This window comes from Spodoptera frugiperda, chromosome 6 (assembly GCF_023101765.2).
Source record: "Spodoptera frugiperda isolate SF20-4 chromosome 6, AGI-APGP_CSIRO_Sfru_2.0, whole genome shotgun sequence".
Taxonomy (NCBI): domain Eukaryota; kingdom Metazoa; phylum Arthropoda; class Insecta; order Lepidoptera; family Noctuidae; genus Spodoptera; species Spodoptera frugiperda.
In genome coordinates this window covers 6,070,180-6,090,900 of record NC_064217.1, presented here as the reverse complement: position 1 = coordinate 6,090,900, position 20,721 = coordinate 6,070,180, and the positions used below count along the sequence as shown (strand labels likewise).

The window sequence follows — 20,721 nt, the reverse complement described above, 5'->3', positions numbered from 1 at the left end:
TGCACTCTTGCAGTAGGTAATGTTTACAAACACATGATAAATTATCGAGAATGTGGGCTATCAGTATTGTACCAAATTAACAAAATAGCATAGCAACGTTGAGTAGCAAACTTTGATTTTCTTAATAATATTCACGTGTGTGTCTTCGTCGGTTTCGTGAATTTAAATAATTGGTATACAGCTTCAATGTGTGTGTTTATTATGTTGCTTATTTATGCGTTCAGGGGTCAGTAGACTGGAAACTATAGCGAGGCGGCCAAGCGCGACCTTACGATGTTGCATCACAAACAGCACTATTGTTCCTGGCTGCTTAATAAACGGACACACATTAGAATATACTGTGACTATCATCGTATGTATCTCACATTTGTGTCGTATAAACGTAATCTATAAGATTTATCTGATGGATTTTCTTCTTATTAATCGAGATTCTTGAACATAATGTTAACAAGTTTCTCTAGACGAATGTTATTTATGTACCTATAGACACACCAACTTTTCACCAGTTTTCAACACTTAAAACTAATGAATATTTTTTTGGTAATGATTTGTGGTGAATATGAAACCAGCAATAGCTTGATGTACGCACTTACCAAGGTAGAGAAAGTCGACGTTGACTTGCAGCGTGGCGGTCATTGCCCTAACTCGTACAGGCCCATGCACATACTGACAATTTATTGTTATTATATATTAAGAATTTTAGATATTAATTAATATTTTTCGCTTAGGATGTAACCGGTATCTAGCTATTTTTGTTACCTTTCCTTGACTATGACTAAACATACTTTTTGAGGTGTTTTTATTTAAAATTCATAAAAAAACCATATCTACCATTTCTGTGACTGTAATTTTGTATGTTAGGTACTGGATATGAAGATATTTAATAGAAAACGTAATTAACTGTTAGAAATATCGGGAGCTAATATTGTAACGCCTCTTGTGTTTCGGGTGTCCATGGGTGGCCAAAAACATTCAACTATTAAGAAAATATACGCGCCACTAAAATACCTAACCCAATTCGTGAAGCAAATCTTATTTCGTTAGCTGCGCTCATGACTTCATGACCACAGAGTACTTTAGGAAATGGAGGGAACTTAATTAGGGACAGTTTATGTGCATGAAAGTGAAATAAGAATGAATGCATGTCAGTTGTGTTTTGCATACAAAACACCGCTATGTCGCCTGTTCGCCACCCGGCCAGACACTCTCGTACGGTTTCCTCTAGGGTTGTCACACCACATAATTATTACTTCGACGAAAAATCTTTTATTAGTTCGAATATTTAAGTGTGGGACAGCCATGCTTCGACACGAATTGGCTGGCGCAACGGGAGTGACACCACGGCCTCACAGAAAACCGACGTGAAACAACGCTTGCATTGTGTTAATTGTGTGAGTGAGGTTACTGGAAGCCCAATTACCCCCTTCCCTAATTTACGCAATTCCTGATTCCAGAACGAGCCTTAAATTTCTAATCTCCAAAAGGCCGGCAACACATTTGAAACGCCACTGGTGTTTCAGGTGTGTGTGCGTTCTTTCTTTCAACCCAAATAGGTTGGAAATCTAAATCATCAATCAAACTCAATTATGTAAAAATGTACCTACTGTAATGTACCGGAGGTTCAAAGTCCAGCAGTGGACTGTCTCGGTCTATTGATGCGTGAAAGAAGTCATATGCTTAAATACCGCCTTGAAGATTTATTTGAGCAAAAATGTATTTAGTTTATTGCCGTCTCCTTGGCTTCACTTATTTCTGTACCAAGAGCTATCGAAAACGATTCATTCATGAAAATTAATAAGGTATGTTTATAAATATTATATGAATATTCCAATAGTTGCGTATAAGTTGTTATTTACATAGTTATTTATCATTAACGATATTTAACAATAACAATTCATGTGTCGGTATTGTATGGAGATAAATATTTGTGTTCCTAACACAATAGAGACTGGAAATTAATTATTCAAATCAGTTTTGCTTGTGGCCAAATAATGTCACAGTAATTTAGTCCTTATCCTTAGGTAGATCAAGCAGCTGCCTAAGTAAAATTAAGATTCCATTATTTTGTATGTTCTGATTTTCCTGGATATGTCTCAAGACCTTTATTGTAACACAAAATATCTCTGTATCTTATAATATTAGTACGGTATTTTATTTTTATTTAATTAACTAAAATGTTGAATTAAAAAAAGGGTGAAAAAGTTGAGCAAAATAAAAAACATCCATTCCGTGGCAACCCTACAAGTTGGCAGAAAAACTACAGACTGTTGGATTAGTAGGAATTATGGTCTATTACTTAGGCAGTGTTTACTTGTAACCTGCTTACCCGGGATTTAGTAGGCTTTGACGTCAGGCTTGTACTCCGCTACGCGTGTATTGTTCATTGTGTTCATGTAACATTTCACGTGAAGGGAATGTCAAAATGGGAGGATCAATTTGATCTTCACGGTCATGTCTTGAGGGGTAAATGTGGTAATTTCTTAGTATTACGATTAGGTTATTACAAGTAATTTCATATCCTTACATATAGGTAGAAAAGAGGTTGTTCTCTTTGACGTCGGCAAAGTGAATGCGATTCCCTAGAAAGGGGTAAATTGGTATTGAGTTTCTTTTGGATTGTAGAAATGGTTATTTATTTCTATCTATTCTTATGTCTGAATAAAGAGTACATCAGAAGCAGCACATAACGCCTGTTGAAAATTGCAAGCAATATTCTATACGAAACAGACAAAACATTCCCATTTCATGAAACTCTCTGTCATTTCATAACTTAATTTTCTATTTAACTTTCTAAAGTTCCTTCCCAATTCTGTAACCAGTATTATAGAATATTCTCTATAGAATACGTATATCTATATCAAAAGGGCTCGAGCCCAGAAAGAGATCTGAGCGAGTCCAAACCGCAGGCGAGTCTATTATATTCGCATTTGTAAGAGGCATTAGCACGAAGCGAGGCTCTTCGACAACATAAAAATGTAATTACAAGTGGGAAGTTCGCGGCCCACTTAAATATAGATTTACCCTTTGAAGAGCGATTTGATGGGCCCGTGAGGTGTTAGATCAATCATATCTCGATTGTGCCTACTCCCAATTATTCCCTCCTCAGAATTGATAACTTCATTCATTTTTCAAACGGCTCACTCGCCTGTTTTTCGGATATTGATATATTTGTTCGAGCTGCGAGGGAGGAGTGATTTGCTAAACGACATTCTATCGTGTTTACGTTTTGTTATTTATTACGGTTTTACTTAAGCGTTTTTTATTACCTTTACATATTGTATTTTTATGTTTTCGATTATTTTCCATTTGTTATTGAAAATATAAAATGGTAAAGTTGAATTAATGCGAGGACGCGATCGTTCAGTGGCTAGATTGTCGACATGTTGAGTGAGAGACTGCAGCAGGAATGAATGCAATTTGTATTATAAAATAAAGAAGTATTGACTAGTGTAAATTTAATGCATGATACAAAGACATTAAGCACCACGGAAATTTGACTTAAAACTAAGTGGGTCCTATGTGTGAGCTGTTATACTTGCTTCCAATAATACCTAGGTATGGCAAACGCACAGAAATTTGTTCTAGATTCCACAAGGTCCGTATAATAGACAACACCTGATGAAACAATTAAATTATCTAACATAGTGTTACGCTCAGATTGCCAGAGACCACACTCCCAGAGTATGTGATGGGCGGATTGCTCATGTTGCAACTCCGTTGTCGAACATTGGCACCATGGTGAATCAACGAGTTTAAATGAGAACAATTTGCTTTTAAAGTTGCCATGGCCAGTAAGAAACTGGGCAACACAGTGATCCACCTCCAGCCATGTCCTCTCCAGTCGCTCACGCACGGATGGAAAGAACTGGTAAAGGTGACGGCCCTTGGTAGAAGATTCCCATCTGCACTGCCATTCAATTAGAAGCTCATCCCAGACGTCCGTTAATGGCTTAAGCAGTCTAGCAATTTTGTTTCGATCACGTTGTGCTAGAAAGTTTGCGGAAAAGTTAGGTCTCGAATTGTAATACATAGCAGCACGTCGCTGCACCTCAAGATCGACTGGAAGTAGTCCCGCGAGCACAGGTAGGGCCTCTGTGCTAACCGTCCTATAAGCCTTACACAGAAAGATCAAGGCTAGACGCTGACCTTGAAGAAGCTTCCGCCGTACCGCGCCTATTGTGGCCCTATCAGCCCATACTGGTGCCCCGTAGCACACGCATCCCAGGTAGGTTGCTCCATATATGGTTTTGAGCGTAAGAAAAGAGAGATATCAAAACTTATTGACTCATAGATAAAATAAAGTATAGTGTCATGATTGAAAGACATTGTTGATTTTAGGACATAATTTATTTGTTTCTATATCACCTATCAGTTACATTATATGGTATGAATCCAAGGTACGAACGAAGTGACTCTTGAGAAGCCTGATGGCAAGCCAGCTTGGCAGCCTGCAGTCGCTGTGAACGAGCCGATGCCGATCTGTAAGGGAAATACGCCAATTAATGGTTTTAATTAGATTCACAGTTACGACGAACAAAGACTTAGTCTTTGATTGGTCTCCGTATTACTTAGAACAGTAAAAGTTATTAGATTTTTGTTCGCAATCTCTATTGTTTTGAAACTGGACGCAACTGTTCTTTTAGAAATACTTTTAGATACAGATATGATACGTGAGAAGACGAATGGCTGATGAATTAGTTTGAGTAATTAAAATTATTGTACTTCTTTTTTGTCAAATAGGTAATTACTTAATGTGAAGTATTTTATATAATTTTAACTGTATAATTATGAGGATCGCACCTGGAACAGAGGAAAACTTGAGGATTCTACATCCTCATTGAATCAAAATTTTTTTTAATATATTCTTGATAATATATGTGAAATGGAAATTAATACGTACCAGAATCCTCCTATTATTGAAAGTGGTAACAAGTGGTCCACCGGTGTCTCCACCACAGATGCCGACTCCTCCAGCACCACTGGTACAGAGGTGGTGGTTCTGGATGACATGGCCGTAACTGTTGCCGCACTCCGAGTTGGAGATCACTTGCAAATTCACTGAGCTGATCGTTTGGAGTAGGTTGACGCTGTCACCTGGAATTATTTTGTAGATTGGTAAGAGAAGGTAAATAACGAAAGGGTTTTTATAATAGATTTCATTTTGACTAGAACCATTATAAGCGTCGATTAGTGTAAATACACTACACGGTCGGTATACTCATGGCAGGGATTATAATCATGAGCAGCATGCGCGACGTTGCTACGATACACCCACAAATAGGTATGTCTGTAATTACGCAGTTACAATAATAAACTGCATTATCTAAATAATCTAACACTATTATTTATAAGTTAAGAGTCTAATATGATAGAGAATGACTATTACTATACTCCAATTGAATTGAAACCCAACAAAAATGACAAAAATAGTAGACGTGGCCACATTACTACTTACAGATCAAATTAAGAAAAAATGTCAAATTGTGATGAAAATATCAACAACAGAAGTTGCTCGAGGGCACTGAATGCATGTCAGTATTGATTGGCTAATGTTAAATAATAGTAATAATAACATTGATAAAACACAAACCGTCTCTAGTTATTCCATAGCCGGAGGCGAGAGCAGTGCTTCCGACGAAATTCGAGTTGAGTTCGCTACCCGATGGCAGGATAATTGGTTGGATTTGCACTGGAAAACAAACAATATTTATTTATCACAATACTGTTGATTCTCTTTTGTTGAATAGAGTGGAATTTCAGATAGTCTTTAAGTTAATACGTTATTTATTTATTTTTTAAAGATGTTGGCGTATAATTGCAATAATAGGATATCAGCTCGTGGTAAGTAGTAGTTCTGATTTATAAATAAATAGGGAATTAAGTGTACAATTTCCTTTAAAAGTTTATATTTTTTCTAATGAAGTTTGTGGGTCCATATAATAAAAAATGGACTTGTTCACATCTTGCACATATAAAGATTGTTTTATAATACTAGAAGTTTCTAAATTGATAACTTCAATAATCCACTCTACGTCATAGGACATTAGGCAATTAAAAGGATCTACGGAGGAAGGAACACTACTAAACAAGAAATATAAGCTACTTACATGAGAAATTGACTTTGTCAATCCGCAACACAGCAACATCATTAGCTGCAATCCAAGGGTTGTATCCAGGGAAGATGGCGATGCTGGTGGTATCAATCCTGGTGCCACCAGAGAACAAGAAGTTGGATCCAAGGATGACTTGGAAACTCTGAGCGACGTTGTTACCGTCGTTGTAGCAGTGAGCTGCTGTGAGCACCCTGATGTCAGATATCAAAGCACCACCACATACTGAATTGGATATGATATTTATCCTTATGATTATACCAGCCTGAAATTTAATAGAGGATGTTTTAGGAATGCTACGTGGATCTCTGTCAAGATAACTTGCAGTAATGATCTCTCTTAATGTTTGGAAGTTTCTAGAATTACAGACACGTAGCTTACATTTCTAAAATGCAATAAAATAACATCTCTCGATAACTACTGCAGTTTACATTATGTATTCTTAAATGCTTCTCCTATAACTTTGTGAATATTATATGTAATTTACATACCTGGTATGGTACTGAGAGAGTAGTTGTTGAGGATCCACCGACAATCCTGTCTTCGTTTTTTTCTATAGCTTCTCTTTCTCGTAGTTTAATCTTAAAAGCTGTAGGTATTCCAATCCTTCTATGGTAATCGTACACACCATTTTGTAAAGGATTTTCCGCTCCTATCGCGATCACACAAACTGATATCAACACTAATGCAATCTTCATCCTGTCATGTACTGGTTTTTCCTAAAATGGATCAGCAAAAACAAAACCAGCCTTTAAGAACATGGACAAATCTATCATTTTTCTTGATAACGAGTAATTATTTGATTTATCAGGGCATTATAGCAGTTTATCAGGTAATACGTTGCATTGAGGTGAATTAATTGCGTGTTGGTATTACACATTCTATGTGACGTAGTAGTATTATGAATAAGGTCAGTAATAGTTACATATTATTATGTATCCATATTTGCAGTGTTTATGTTTAAGATTTTTATATTTAGCCTATTAGTCCAGTCAAATTAGGTTAAATTAGGTAAGAATCTCGGAATGCGAGATACCCAGCTGTAATTTTGTATATACTTGTATATTGACCCCCTAAAACTTGTCTCAAAACCTACATATGGTAGGGTGTAAGCAACTCTTAAAATTCAGGGTCAAAGGTCCCAAAAATAGTTTTTTTGCGGTTTTTTTGGAAATATTTCATTTCCTATGGGTTTTTGGTATTTGCATTCAATACCAATATTGTAGAATACAAAATTCTCTACAACTTTTGCGCAAACTTTTTTTTTATACGGTGAACCGTTTTCGAGATAGAGGGCGGAGAGCGCGCGGTCACTGCACCTCTTCAAAAAAAAATTTTTTCGTCTAACCTATCCGTGATGGTTGTCTATGGATAGGACATTAAAAAATACGTCATAGTTCCTAAAACCATTTTTCGTCAGAATCAATCGTTTGAAAGATAGACGCTTCCAAAGTGGAAAAAAGAGGTCTATAGAATGTGTCCTGCCCTCTAACTTTTAAAATAAGTGAGTAAGAAAACTAAAAAAAATATATGCTGTAGATTTTAATGGAAACTTTCAACGAAAATTGGTTTGAACGAGATATCATAATTAGTTTTTAAGAATTGATTAAAAGAATTGAGAAAGTGGAAAATTAAGCGTGTTTTTTTAAAAATGTATCAATTCTTAAAAACTAATTATGATATCTCGTTCAAACCAATTTTTACCGACTTCACAAAAAGGAGGAGGTACTATGTTCGGCTGTTTGTATGTTTTTTTTTTTTTTTTTTTTTTTTGTATGTTTGTTCATCGAATACTCCGTCAATTGTCGACGGATTTTCAAAATTATTTTTTTTTTCGAAAGTAGATAGTTCTGAGGTGGTCCCATTGTCACCAAGTTAGGATCTGATGATGGAATCTTAGAGAAATCGAGGGAACTCCTCAAATATTATAGGGAACTATATAGTGATTTTGGTATATTCATCTAGAATAGAAGCATTTACAGTCAAAAAGTAACCTTTGAAGAGGTGGAACTGATGAAGAAGACCAAAAATGGCCAATGGAACTTCATACTCACATGGAAATCACAATAAAGTTAATTAATATTCCGTCAATTGTCGACGGATAATTCAAAATTCAAGTTTTGTTCGAAAGTAGATAGTTCTGAGGTGGTCCCATTGTCACCAAGTTAGGATGCCTGATGATGGGATCTTAGAGAAATCGAGGGAACTCCTCAAATATTATAGGGAACTATATAGTGATTTTGGTATATTCATCTAGAATTGAAGCATTTACAGTCAAAAAGTAACCTTTGAAGAGGTGGAACTGATAAAGAATTGACCAGAAATGGTCAATGGAACTTGCTTTATTAAAATATGAATGAATTAAAAAAAATGACTTCATGAATGTGTTAAAAATAACTTTAATTTCGGAAGTCGGTGTAACAAACAAATAATACCGAGAAACACCGACTTCCGAAATGCTAAAGTTATTTTTAACTTTTTTAGTGAAGTCGGTTTATTTTTTTGTTGAAAGTTTCCATTAAAATCTACAGCGTATATTTTTTTTAGCTTTCTTGGACTCACTTATTTTAAACAGTTTTAGAGGGCAGGACACATTTCCGTCATACATTATTTCTGTGTAGCTTTAACCATTAAGGCTGCACACGCGACCGAAGTTGAAAAAATGTAGTAAGTTCTCCTGTTTTCCCAACATTTCCCTTCACTGCTCTGCTCCTATTGATCGTAGCGTGATGAAAAGTATACTATAACCTGCCCAGGAGTATGAAGAACAATTGTACCAAGTTTCATTGAAATCTGTCGAGTGGTTTTTACAATTTCTATAAAGAACATACAGACAGACAGACAGACAGACAGACAGACAAAAACATTTCTGATTGCATTTTTGGCGTCAGTTTCGATCACTAATCACCCGCTGATAGTTATTTTGGAAATATATTTAATGTACAGAATTGACCTCTCTACAGATTTATTATAAGTATATAGATAAAGATAAAGATATTTTTATTTGCATTAACATGAGTGATTTTTACACATAAGAAGTACATGCAATGGTGTTAAGATAGGTACATGAGCTACATGTTATGCCGTCTAGGCGTACAAATATTTATAATTTTGGTATTCATTTTTATGTAGGTAATGAAATTATATAAAATTATTAAACCAAACATAATAAATGATTAAGCAACATATAGTGAAGATAATATTAAAACAACAGTTATTACACAATCTATGGCATGTAAACAAAAATAGTATCCATATGAAAATGGAAAAAGTTTAAGTATCTCAATTTAGTCCAAGTTAAAACGAGTTAAGTAATAAATTCGAGATCATTCTTTTTAATTAATGCTGATAACAAGTTTTATGCCAAATCATATTCTGTGGCCAAGTATGCATTACGTATACGATGTACTTAAACAATAACAATGCGATTCCAAAGACCAATTCTTTAATGACTTAAGCATCCATATCATTTTGTGCTTATAAATAACTACATACTTTGGGCTAATAAATAGAGTAGATGACCAAATTTTATTTTATAGTCTGTCTTGTAAATTATTTTAAAATATTAGACACGTATTGCTAAACATATATGTGTGTGGATTAAAACATCATTGCCGGCTTATAAGCATAAGCGAGATGTGTAGAAAGAATTAAATGCTTTCCAATTTTAACCAATAAACGATGGAGTTCTTAATTTTATTAATCTTGATAATTTAGTACGTTCTGATAAAGTGGATAAAGATGTCCTACCGACTCATATGCAGATCTCGTCCTTGTCTTATCATTTAAAAATAGCTGCCTTGTTGGTCGAGTGGTCGTAAGTGTCGAGCAAAAGGCACTGGCTTCTTACATTGGGCAAAGATTATGGAAGAAACGTTTATTAATTTTTCGAAAATTTTCAGGCTTTGCACGGAACTATTAACACCACTGGGGAAAAGTTTGTGCCTCATAGTATTTGTGTGCTTCTGCTCTACAGCTTCGAATATAAAAAGGCGAGAAGTTTATGTATCATAATTGGGGATTGCGGCTAATACCTCATGTTCAAGATATTAATACCGACACTGTCACAATTAAGTGTGTATCCTACAGATTTGACAATACTTTTTAGGATTGTGATGGATAAAATACTCGTAGTAGTAGATAATGGCATTACATCACCATTTCGAATACTGCAACCTTAATAATAGCCTACCATACATGGCTTATGTATTTATCGCAATTTCAAGTCAAAGTCATTGACCGGAATAAGCAAAGTTCTTGCCTTATAATTAGAATACGATGCAACTAAAACAGAACATAACTTGAAGAATGAAAGAAATTGATAAAATTAATATTGTGTGTGTTTTATGAATTAATTGAACATATTATTAGAAATTAAGTAAATCGGTTTTTCACGTCTACCTATCTCATATGAAACTTGCTGTATTTATAAATAAAGTTCCTCAAACTCATGTTTACTGAACTATATATATCCATAGATTAGAGGCCACTTAATGAGAGGAAGAATAAAACTAAGGGAGGTGATTATGAATTCTCAAGCATATAATTTGTAAACAAAACATTAAAAAAACTAATTTAGACAGTACAGACCAGTTTCCAGTATTTTCCAAAACGAGGACATTAGCTAAAACTGGCTTAAATATTCGAGAACCAACAGGTACTGAATTAATATTGAAACCCAATGAATATCAGGAAGCACATTTACCACCACTACTTACATCTTGCAAGATGAAGGAACTGCTCTCAAAGATGTTGAAGATTAAATGGATGTGGGCGACCACCGGGCCGTATTATTCCTAATGCTTCATAGAAACTATTAGTGGAATATTGGCTAATTGGGGCACGTACGGTACCTCGTTTCACTAAGTGCAGGCGCTGCGGCGACCGCTTTTAGAGCCATTTATAATGTACATCAACAGACTTGGGGTTGCTCTCAGTACGTGTAAATACAAACGGTAACATTATTGTGTGAGTACGCCTCATTACTATTTTACCTAACTCGGTTAATAGGCTTGTGCTTGTTTGTACAATTACCTGACTATACTGAGGTGATTGAATTTCAAATGAATGGTAGGTAGCGTAAATACCTGGAATTTGATATTGTTATTTTTATCATGTTCATGTGTTTAAGTAGTTTTTAGCACAATTGATATACGCATGGTTCTTCGTTGCGCGCAGACTATGTTTCTCAGTATAACGTAGTATCAGTGTATAATATGTATAATTGTGTTTATCATTAGACTATTAACATTTAATAGCTGGATCAAGCATATCATTAAAATTTTACAACTTTTCAATATCCACACCTGTCAGTTATTCTATATATATCGCACTCACACCGCTATGTTGGAAGACCATCTACGTTTGTCTACTTATATTTTTATTACAGTTCAGATAAATATATATAGCTGATTTCATTTTATAGTACAATAGTGTACCATTTTATAAATGATAGGAACTCATAAATAAATGATAATTACGTATTCCTTGTAGAATAAATTCTTTTTTATTGAGATTTGATCCAGTCGACGTAAGAGGTAACCCTGGTGTGGCCGGAAGGCAAGTCAGATCCACACATTTCTCCAAAAGAAATAATACCAATCTGAAACAAAAATTAAGTTTCTTTTTTATACCAAAACTACAAATGGTAGAAGAAATGAATAGTACTAGTGCTACGAACTCCCGTAAAACGGGGTGAATAGAAATCGAGGGGTGAATAGATACAGGAACGGGGTGAATAAATGTTGGCAAAATGTCCTAACATCTATTTTTTTTTCATTCACCCCATTCCTGTATCTAATCACCCCTTGATATCTACTCACCCAGTTTTACCGTTACGAAATAAATTTCAGAACAAAGTTTGACGAAATTCACGAATAATGTTCAGGAAAAACTTTTTGTCTAAGTTCTCTACATAAGTTTTAAAGGAAATATATAAGATACTTACAACAATGGGTCTATTATTAGACCTCACAACAACAGGTCCACCCGAGTCTCCTGCACATGTACCCTTCCCTGACCTCCCACTGGTGCAGATAATAGTGTCCAAAATATAATTTCCGAATGCTAATCTACATTCGTTATTACTGATAACAGGTACGATCACTGAGCTGATTGGCTGGTCATCTACTATGGTGCCACCTGTAAACGAAAAAAAAAAATAAAATCTATGCTTGGGTTTCGTATCAATGACGTACCTATACTTTTATTTTGAATAAGCCCACCACAACCTCCCATACCGCTGCAACTCCTGTAAGCCAGGATCTACAGTAGATACAGTCATGAAAACACCGGAACACTGAAGTCCGGCGCGTCTCAGGGACATAAATGACTGTCTTGGATCCCGCAACGAAATAAATCAGAAGATATTATTAGAGGAGAAGAAAAAGAAACGTACCTATTGTATTTACAATGATTATATTGAATAGACTTCATAATATATGTACCCATTAATAGGCCTGGACAATGTAAAAATATTTGAACTTTAAAACTGTGATAGATAGGTGACTTCTAGAAATGCTTGGTTAAACTTTATGAATACCATTTTCACAGTACGTACATAATATTTCTATTTAATTGCTTCTGTGTGGTAACAAGATCGATCGATCGACGTAAAAAGTAACAATAATTCATCATATCAATTTAAAAATAGGTATAATGTGGCACCATGCGTGATACTTACCTAATTATACCTATTAAATCAATCGAGATAGCACTGTGATCAATATCTAGTTGATGATTATCGTAATAAATACTATCGTAATCTTAAAATAGGAGGAAAATTTATATTATACTAGCTTTTGCCCGCGACTTCGTTCGCGTGGAATAGTGACTTCCGGCAAATTTTTGGTTTTAACCACATAGTTCCCGATCTCGCGGGATCTCTTCAAAAATGAGATGTGGAAGATATTCCAGGGAACTCTTCAAAAATCAACATAATGAGCTCTGCGTTTGAATTTAATAGATGTATACTCACTTAGGGCATTGAAAAAATAGTTTAAAAACGGACTTAAACTAACTTAAAACTAAAGAAAGCTACGAATTACGAATTTATAACAATTAAAAAAGAAACTATATTACAACCTCTCCTCTATGCTATAATAACCAAGCTTAAACTAAATAATTTAAAAGAAACGACTTAAATCTAATCTAATTAAAAAAAAAATTAGACTTACAATTTTATTAAAAAAACTAACTACAGTAACTACTAATAATCGATATCAAACTAAACCTACGTTAAATAGTTTAACCAAAAAACCAGGAAAACCCAACAAATAAACTTATTAATTGACAAATACAACGAAACCAATTTAGAATATACGAAACAGCAGGACCACTACAGACAAATAATCATACGACTGATAATACACTTCTTCTACGATAGTACCGAAGCGCTCGGCCGATACCCAACCAAATGAATGTAACGAAACCATAGCGCGATCTATTTCGATCCCAACGCCATCTATCGAGGATAAAGACAACTTGGATTATTTATTTATACTCCGTTCGGGCATTTTCTTTGTACTAAAAGTTTAATTATATTGATATTATTTTTTTCATACCTTTTTACTATTTATTTACTTTTTTTCGATGAATTAAAACAATAACATGAACCGAAGTCGTGTAACGATCGACATAGAATTATTTATAAATAATTTATTTCTTATTTTTATTTTTTGATTTTTGAAATAAAAATATATCTATGTCCTTTCTAAGGTTCTAAACTATATCTGTACCAAATTTCAACCAAATCCGTCAAATAGTTGCGGTGATTAATGGTATAAGCATAGAATGTTCGACGTGATTCTTTAATTTGACATAACTTTTTTATTTATGAACCGATTGACATGAAACAAACACTAAATGTAAATTTAAGCATCCCACAATATATTCGTGAAAACCGCATCCAACTCGGATCAGCCGTTTCTGAGATTAGCGCGCACAGACGAACAGACAAACAGACAAACAGACAAACAGACAAACAGACAAACAGACAAACAGACAAACAGACAAAAAAAGTTAATTACATTTTTGGGTTCGACATCGACATAACAATAACCCCTGCTATTATTTTTATTTTTATTTTCAATGTACAGACAGCACTTTTCTACGATTTTATTATATGTATAGATTAAATAGGAAATAGTAAACAAATAGAAATGAGAATAGAAAAGAAAAACGAAAAGAAAAGAAAAAAGAAATATAAATAGATAAAGAAAAAGAAAATAAAAATAAATAGAACAGAATAAATATTGAAATGAAAATAGAAGTAGCAGTTGCGTTGTACCTTGAAACGTTATTCCGTAGCCTGAAGCCTGCGCATACCACCCCACGAAGTTGTTAGTGAGCTCATTGCCACTGGGTAGAGCTATAGGCATGATGGAAGCTGAAATGAGAAAGAAAAACAATTAAGTAAACTTGTCTCACGATTTAAAGGTCACGATGTCCTTACATGGATAACATTAATGTGGAAGTCAAAAACCGAAATTACTAAAATGATTTTTTCAAGTTTGTCTTAGATGATATGTACTGAACAATGGTAAACTATATTATACATATTCTTACAATGTTCAACAAAGTGAATGTACTGTACATGTCATTATAAGCACTTGTAAATAATTTAGCGTCCTAAGTCCCCCAATTGAATTGATTGATTACTATCTAATTAATTAATAGTTATCGGTCGTCGGCACAGTTTTTCAGCATTTAATTATGTGTACGTACGGTCTTGCTTGTTTCTCGTTATTCTTCAAAGAGAATTTGCAAAGACGTTGCTAAAATACACTTAATTTTATCTACTCTAGAGAAAAATAATGCTTTTATCATTTGTAGGATATTCTCTTAAGATTCTTATTCTATGAAGATGTATTAAATAAGTTCCGATAGAATCTTTACTTGCCACAAAAATTGAGTCGTAGTTGGGTACTAAATTTGGATTTTCCCAATTGCCAATACTTAAATATATGATCTATAATCCTCTAACTAAGCCATTATTAAATTAAAGCGATAAGTAGTTTTTTTTCGAGGGCGGAAAGTCATCCAATGAATTCTCCCGCCTTGGGCGAGGCGAGAGGGAATGTCAGACTTTTACTGACTAAAGACTACCCCGTTCTTAGTCCTGCTTTGGGAGCCCCAGTAATCTGTTAGGCAATCAGCTCCAAATCAGCCAATGCAGGACACACCACCACTGTATGCTCCAATGTGTCTCCGGGGGTTTCCTCTCACCCTATCAGAAACAGGAACCTACCGAAGCTCCCATGTCCGCACCTGCGTCAGGCGGTAGGTGAGGACGCCGTAGCGCCTCTCAAGCCACTCCCAAAAGAGGGGACTTACCGCTGCAATGATAGCGAGCCCAGATAAGTGTAGACTATATTCAGAAAAACCCTATTCTGATAACAATTTGGCAAGAGGAAGTTAAAAATATTTTCGCTTTAGAATATCAGATAGAGACGTGAGTTATCAAATAATGACATCCTGAGGTTTAAGACCAGCGTTTTGATAATGAAACTATAAGGTCTAGACTACTTCCTGACACTTTTATAGTACCTATTAAAGTTTCGATCATTTTCGTGTAAAAAAAATTGAACTTATAAAATCTAGTACTGATACCAACACGAGCTCAATTCGATAATATTTCAAAATAAAATGTGTCAAGACAACATTTTTTACTTGAATCGAAGAGTTGAAGTAGTCAATTGCTAGAGATGAACTTTGCCACTCAGATATGTTCTTGTGAGATGCATTATTTACTGTATAAAGGTATCATCAAGTATTACTATAAAAAAAACAATATGAAATTAAAAACACTTACGAGTAAACTTGAATTGATTCACACGTATGACGGCTATATCATTAGCAATAGTAGTTGGATTCCAATTAGGATGTAGCACCACATCCCTCGTGTCAATCCGTAGACCACCAGTGAATAAGGCATTTGAACCTAAAACGACGGTGAAATACTGAGCGGTGAACATTCCATCAAAATGACAGTGAGCAGCAGTTAGGAGGCGCGTTGAAGAAATAATGGTCGCTCCACATACTGATGTGAAGAAGGACATTATTGTAACTATGATTCCAGCCTGGAAAGATAAGAATTTTACTACAGTTAATAAGTTAAGATAAAAACAAAGACTTCCAAATGAGAACTAAAATAGAAAAAAACTCAATTAGATTAATGGCCGAAATTGGTACCTAACCGAAGTCCATCCAAAATCTTTTAATCGATCTCTATGTTTGACAGAAATTCCATACAGCTAATGTCCAAAATCGATTTTAATCCACCGATTTTGGATTGAGATCGGTTATTCATTTCGACCGTTAGAAAGAAAATACTATGTTAATTGACACATACCTGATACGGTATATCTTTAACATCTTGAACTTGACCTCCTGAGATTTTAAGTAATTCTGAATTTCGTATCCTTCTGGCTTCTGGAATACCGTACTGTAAGTGGTAGCCGAAGACGGTATTGGCATGAGCTGGAGGTATCTCAAGTGCCGAGACCACCACGGTCAAGGCAAAACACACTGCTCCCACTAACAGCTTCATTATAGAAAAGTTGATCGACTGACTGAGTTGTAGTAACATGTTCAATTTATATGTGTTTGTTTTAAATCTTATCAATCGGCAAATATATAATCCATAAACTGATAAAATTGGTACAATTATGCAGGTGCGTACGTACTGTATTGCTTACTATATTTACGTACTTATGGTAGTATTTTGTTTGATTCATTGATTAGTGACTGAATAGAATTTATCAAAAGCAAGTAATTGTATTTTAGCAAATCTTTGCTTACATTTTTTTACGTTCACATCAGCACGCTTGAGTGCCTATGATATTCTTATAGCTACTTGTATGTCGGCAATCACACTGACACTATGTATTATGAATATGTGAGTTAAATAAAAAAAAAAAAAAATTAATTAATTAAATTTATTTAATTTAATTGTATTTTTTTTTAATAATTTATACATGTTGATTTTATTTATACAATATGTTTAATAGGCATTCATAAATAAAAAATACAGTTCGTTTTTGAAATTGGAAATAGAAAATCATGTATTTTGGAATAATTAATAATAATTTAATAATGCCATCACAGGGTTCGGTAGGTAAGAGATTACTGGGACTGGAGCCAGGAGACGTATGAGGTGGTTCTGGCGAAGGCAGCGGGCAGACCAATCTGGCAACCGGCGGCGGCACCGTAGGAAGTAACTCCGATCTGTAATAAAGTGTGACTCAATTATATACACAACTTCACGCCTTTTTTATTCTCGAAGGGGTATTCAGAGGTGCACATTACGACATGTAATGTCGCTATGCAATGTACACCCACTTTTCACCATTTTTGTTATAAGTCCCATGTAATAGGGGTGAGCCTATTGCTATATCATGGACACAATTCCAGACTCTGTGCTACTACTGAGAAATTTTCGATAATCCGAAAAAATCCCAGCAATACTGTGCCCGGCCCAGAAATCGAACTCGAAACCCCCTGTCCGGCAGTCGCACTTGCGACCACTGGACCAACAAGGCAGTCAATTATATACAAAGAAAATTAATTCTTATAGCCGAATATTCTAGGTTTACATTTCACAATTGTTATTTTGAAAAAGTAGTGCTCTTACCAAGACTCTCCTGTTGTTGCTGTCAACGGCGAGAGGGCCGCCGGAGTCACCGCTGCAGGTACCCTTGCCTCCAGCTCCGCTGGTGCAGATGTTGCTGTTGTGCACCCATGGGCCGAAGACGGTGGCGCACTGGGCGTTGGAGATCACGGGGAGTACCACGGAGCTGACACGTTGGGTAGTACCGATGTTAGCACCTGACAAATTAAAATCTTTATTAGCCAAAATGCCTACTATATGTGTAATGCGTGCAAGATTAAATTATACTATCCAAAAGAGTAAATGTTTTCTTTCCTGAATTTGTTAGCTAAAGAATAAGTATCTTTAGCTGTTTTTAGAAGTCAAAGTTTTTGAAATAATATATTTATTTGATTAACTAACTGTAGATGCCGCGACTTCGTACGTGGGTGGGTAATGGTTTCCTGTGTAAATCTCGATCCCGCGAGAATTCTCGGGATAAAAACCTATTTTGTGCTCCTCTTTTACGAAAGTTGGATTAATACCTACGTTACTTATGCGACATTTGAATGAAAAAAAATCAATGAAAGAGAAAATACCTATTAAAATAAAATTGTATATACCTATACTTTTACGGGTTAAAAGCACTACATATGAAAGTGTAATTATACGAAGTTTCATCGTAATCAGGCCAGTAGTTATTGCGTGATACTGACAGCATGACAGACATTTTTAAATCACATTTTTGGCTTTAGTGTCTTCCTAGAAACTATTTTCTTTTATATTTTCAATGCACAGAATGAACACTTTTACAGTTTTATTATATGTAAAAATGTAGATTTGCATGTGGCACTTACCGTCAGCGGTAAGACCGTATCCGGAAGCGATAGCGTTCCAGTTGACGAAGTCGTTGTTGAGCTCGTTGCCGCTGGGCAGGGCGATGGGCTGGATCACGTCTGGAAGGATTATACAATTGTTATTGTGGAAACAAACATTACACCAAAATTGCTGCACTATACTGCAAATAAACATTTAGTTGCAGTTATTACAAATATTAAATTTCAGAAAATACTTACTGGTGAAAGTAACAGAGCTAATGCGGAGGACAGCAATGTCGTTGGCAGCGGTGGTTGGGGTCCAGTTGGGGTGCATGACAACATCTCTGGTGGTGATGCGGTTACCGCCGGAGAAGAGGAAGTTGGAGCCAAGCACAACGGTGAAAGAGTTAGCGGTGATAGAACCGTCCCAGTTGCAGTGAGCAGCGGTCACGATGCGGTTGTGGGAGATGATGGAACCACCGCACACGGATTGGAAGATGACCAAAACTTGGATCACGAGACCAGCCTGCACAAAACATACAAACAACGTTAAATTATTCAAATAATAATTGATTTTCTCGGGAATTAATGCAGAGAAGAAGGATAAAAAGTTATTTTATCATCTTGCTTATAAATAAAACGAGAGAAGAGCTTTTGCTGACAATTAATTACATGTCAAAGTTTTTTTTTATTCATGAATAATTACCAATACGTTGAAACATAATTTATCTATTCATAATTTAGGAGCGGAATTCGGATACCGTCGGTAAATAAAAATACAGATAAATTAATTAAAAATCCATTTCTGTATAAATTAGTGTAAAACGTACTGGAATATCAATTGACTCAAATTTATATTTACCTGGTAAGGGACGTTGGAAATGTCAGTGACAGATCCTCCGACGATTCTCTGGGCGCTGGGGCTGGTTTCTTCCTCAGCCTTCTTGATCCTGGCAGCTTCAGCAATACCGAAGTTTTGATGGTAGCCAAAGACTGGGTTTTCCTGAGACGGAACTCCAATCTCCACCGCGGATGCGGCAACGGCCAAGCACACGACTGCGAGGAACAGTTTCATATTGATATTATCCACACTGCCAAGTGACTGTGACTTGCCCCGTACCATTATTTATAGCATAAATTATACCTTATCATATTTTCGTTAAATCTAAATCTATACTGATTATGAAAAGATTTCGTACAATAATTACCTAGAATAAAGATAACAGTGTTTAATTAATTGCATAGTGATTTTAACTCAATTTCAGTATCAATTTGGGATTTGGAAAATCCATAAATTTGAAATCAAATATTGCGATGCGAAACATTCTACTTTTACAAACATGCACACAATAAAGTAGGTATTGTGCGTGTGTCCGTAAGAGTCCTCTAGAAGCATTCCTACTAGATTTTTATGAAACTTATAAAAGGTGGAGGAAGAGTAAAGCGAGATTAATTCTCAATCTTATAGATAAGCACAATGAGACATATAAATTGCAATCTATGTTTGAGTATAATTTGCAAGGATTAGTTATGGGCAACTATGTATATTAACAGAACGGAATCCGCGGATATCAGATTGGTACAGCCTAAAAATAAAGATTTAAGCATTTGCTCCGCATCTGGGTAAGCTTGTGTAGCAATTTCTTCCTATTTTAGAAACCCATATTGAATAGTCCTCAACGTACAAGTTCTTAGTAGTGACCAAAGTTACTAGATATATTTCCCTGTCATACAACGCATCCTTATTGCAACAAAACGAATGTCACGCGTGTTGCACATGTCTCTAATCTAAGGTGACTGCGTTCTATCAGGCGTGCTGTTTATAAACCCAGTGGTATTTAAAAGTTATAAAACCGACTTTATGTTGCTTATTTTCCGACCTTTATGTTATAAGGGACCCATCTTTATTTATCACTAGCTTCACGTGATGGAGTTAAAAACATATACATCAGCCAATCTTACATCACAAACATTCGCATTTATAATAAAACTTAATCAGGCATGTTATTGTACAATTATGTTGTAGGTAGGAAGACCCATGAGACCAAAATTTTGAACTTGGGTAGATATTTACGATTCAATGTAAATAATTAGGTATTAATGTTTTGACATAATCATCATAATATTCATGTACTACGTAAACTCGTGCCTCTGTCTTACGCGATTAATTATAGTTATCATGACAATTTAATCCTCAAATGATTGG

General features: G+C 35.2%; 1 protein-coding gene across 1 annotated transcript; it reads right to left on the bottom strand.

Moving 5' to 3' along the window:
- Window positions 1–4,325: 4,325 nt before the first annotated feature.
- Window positions 4,326–19,629, bottom strand: LOC118267724 (uncharacterized). Its single transcript, XM_050694494.1, has 15 exons — window positions 19,378–19,629; window positions 18,774–19,041; window positions 18,555–18,653; window positions 17,743–17,936; window positions 17,239–17,336; window positions 16,986–16,990; window positions 16,462–16,802; window positions 15,922–16,189; window positions 14,398–14,496; window positions 12,058–12,251; window positions 6,602–6,829; window positions 6,108–6,375; window positions 5,591–5,689; window positions 4,901–5,094; window positions 4,326–4,479 (listed from the first exon to the last, which is right to left on the bottom strand). Exons 1-15 carry the CDS (start codon window positions 19,588–19,590, stop codon window positions 4,378–4,380), a joined length of 2,670 nt encoding a protein of 889 aa, XP_050550451.1. The 5' UTR covers window positions 19,591–19,629; the 3' UTR covers window positions 4,326–4,377.
- Between the last annotated feature and the right edge of the window lie 1,092 nt (window positions 19,630–20,721).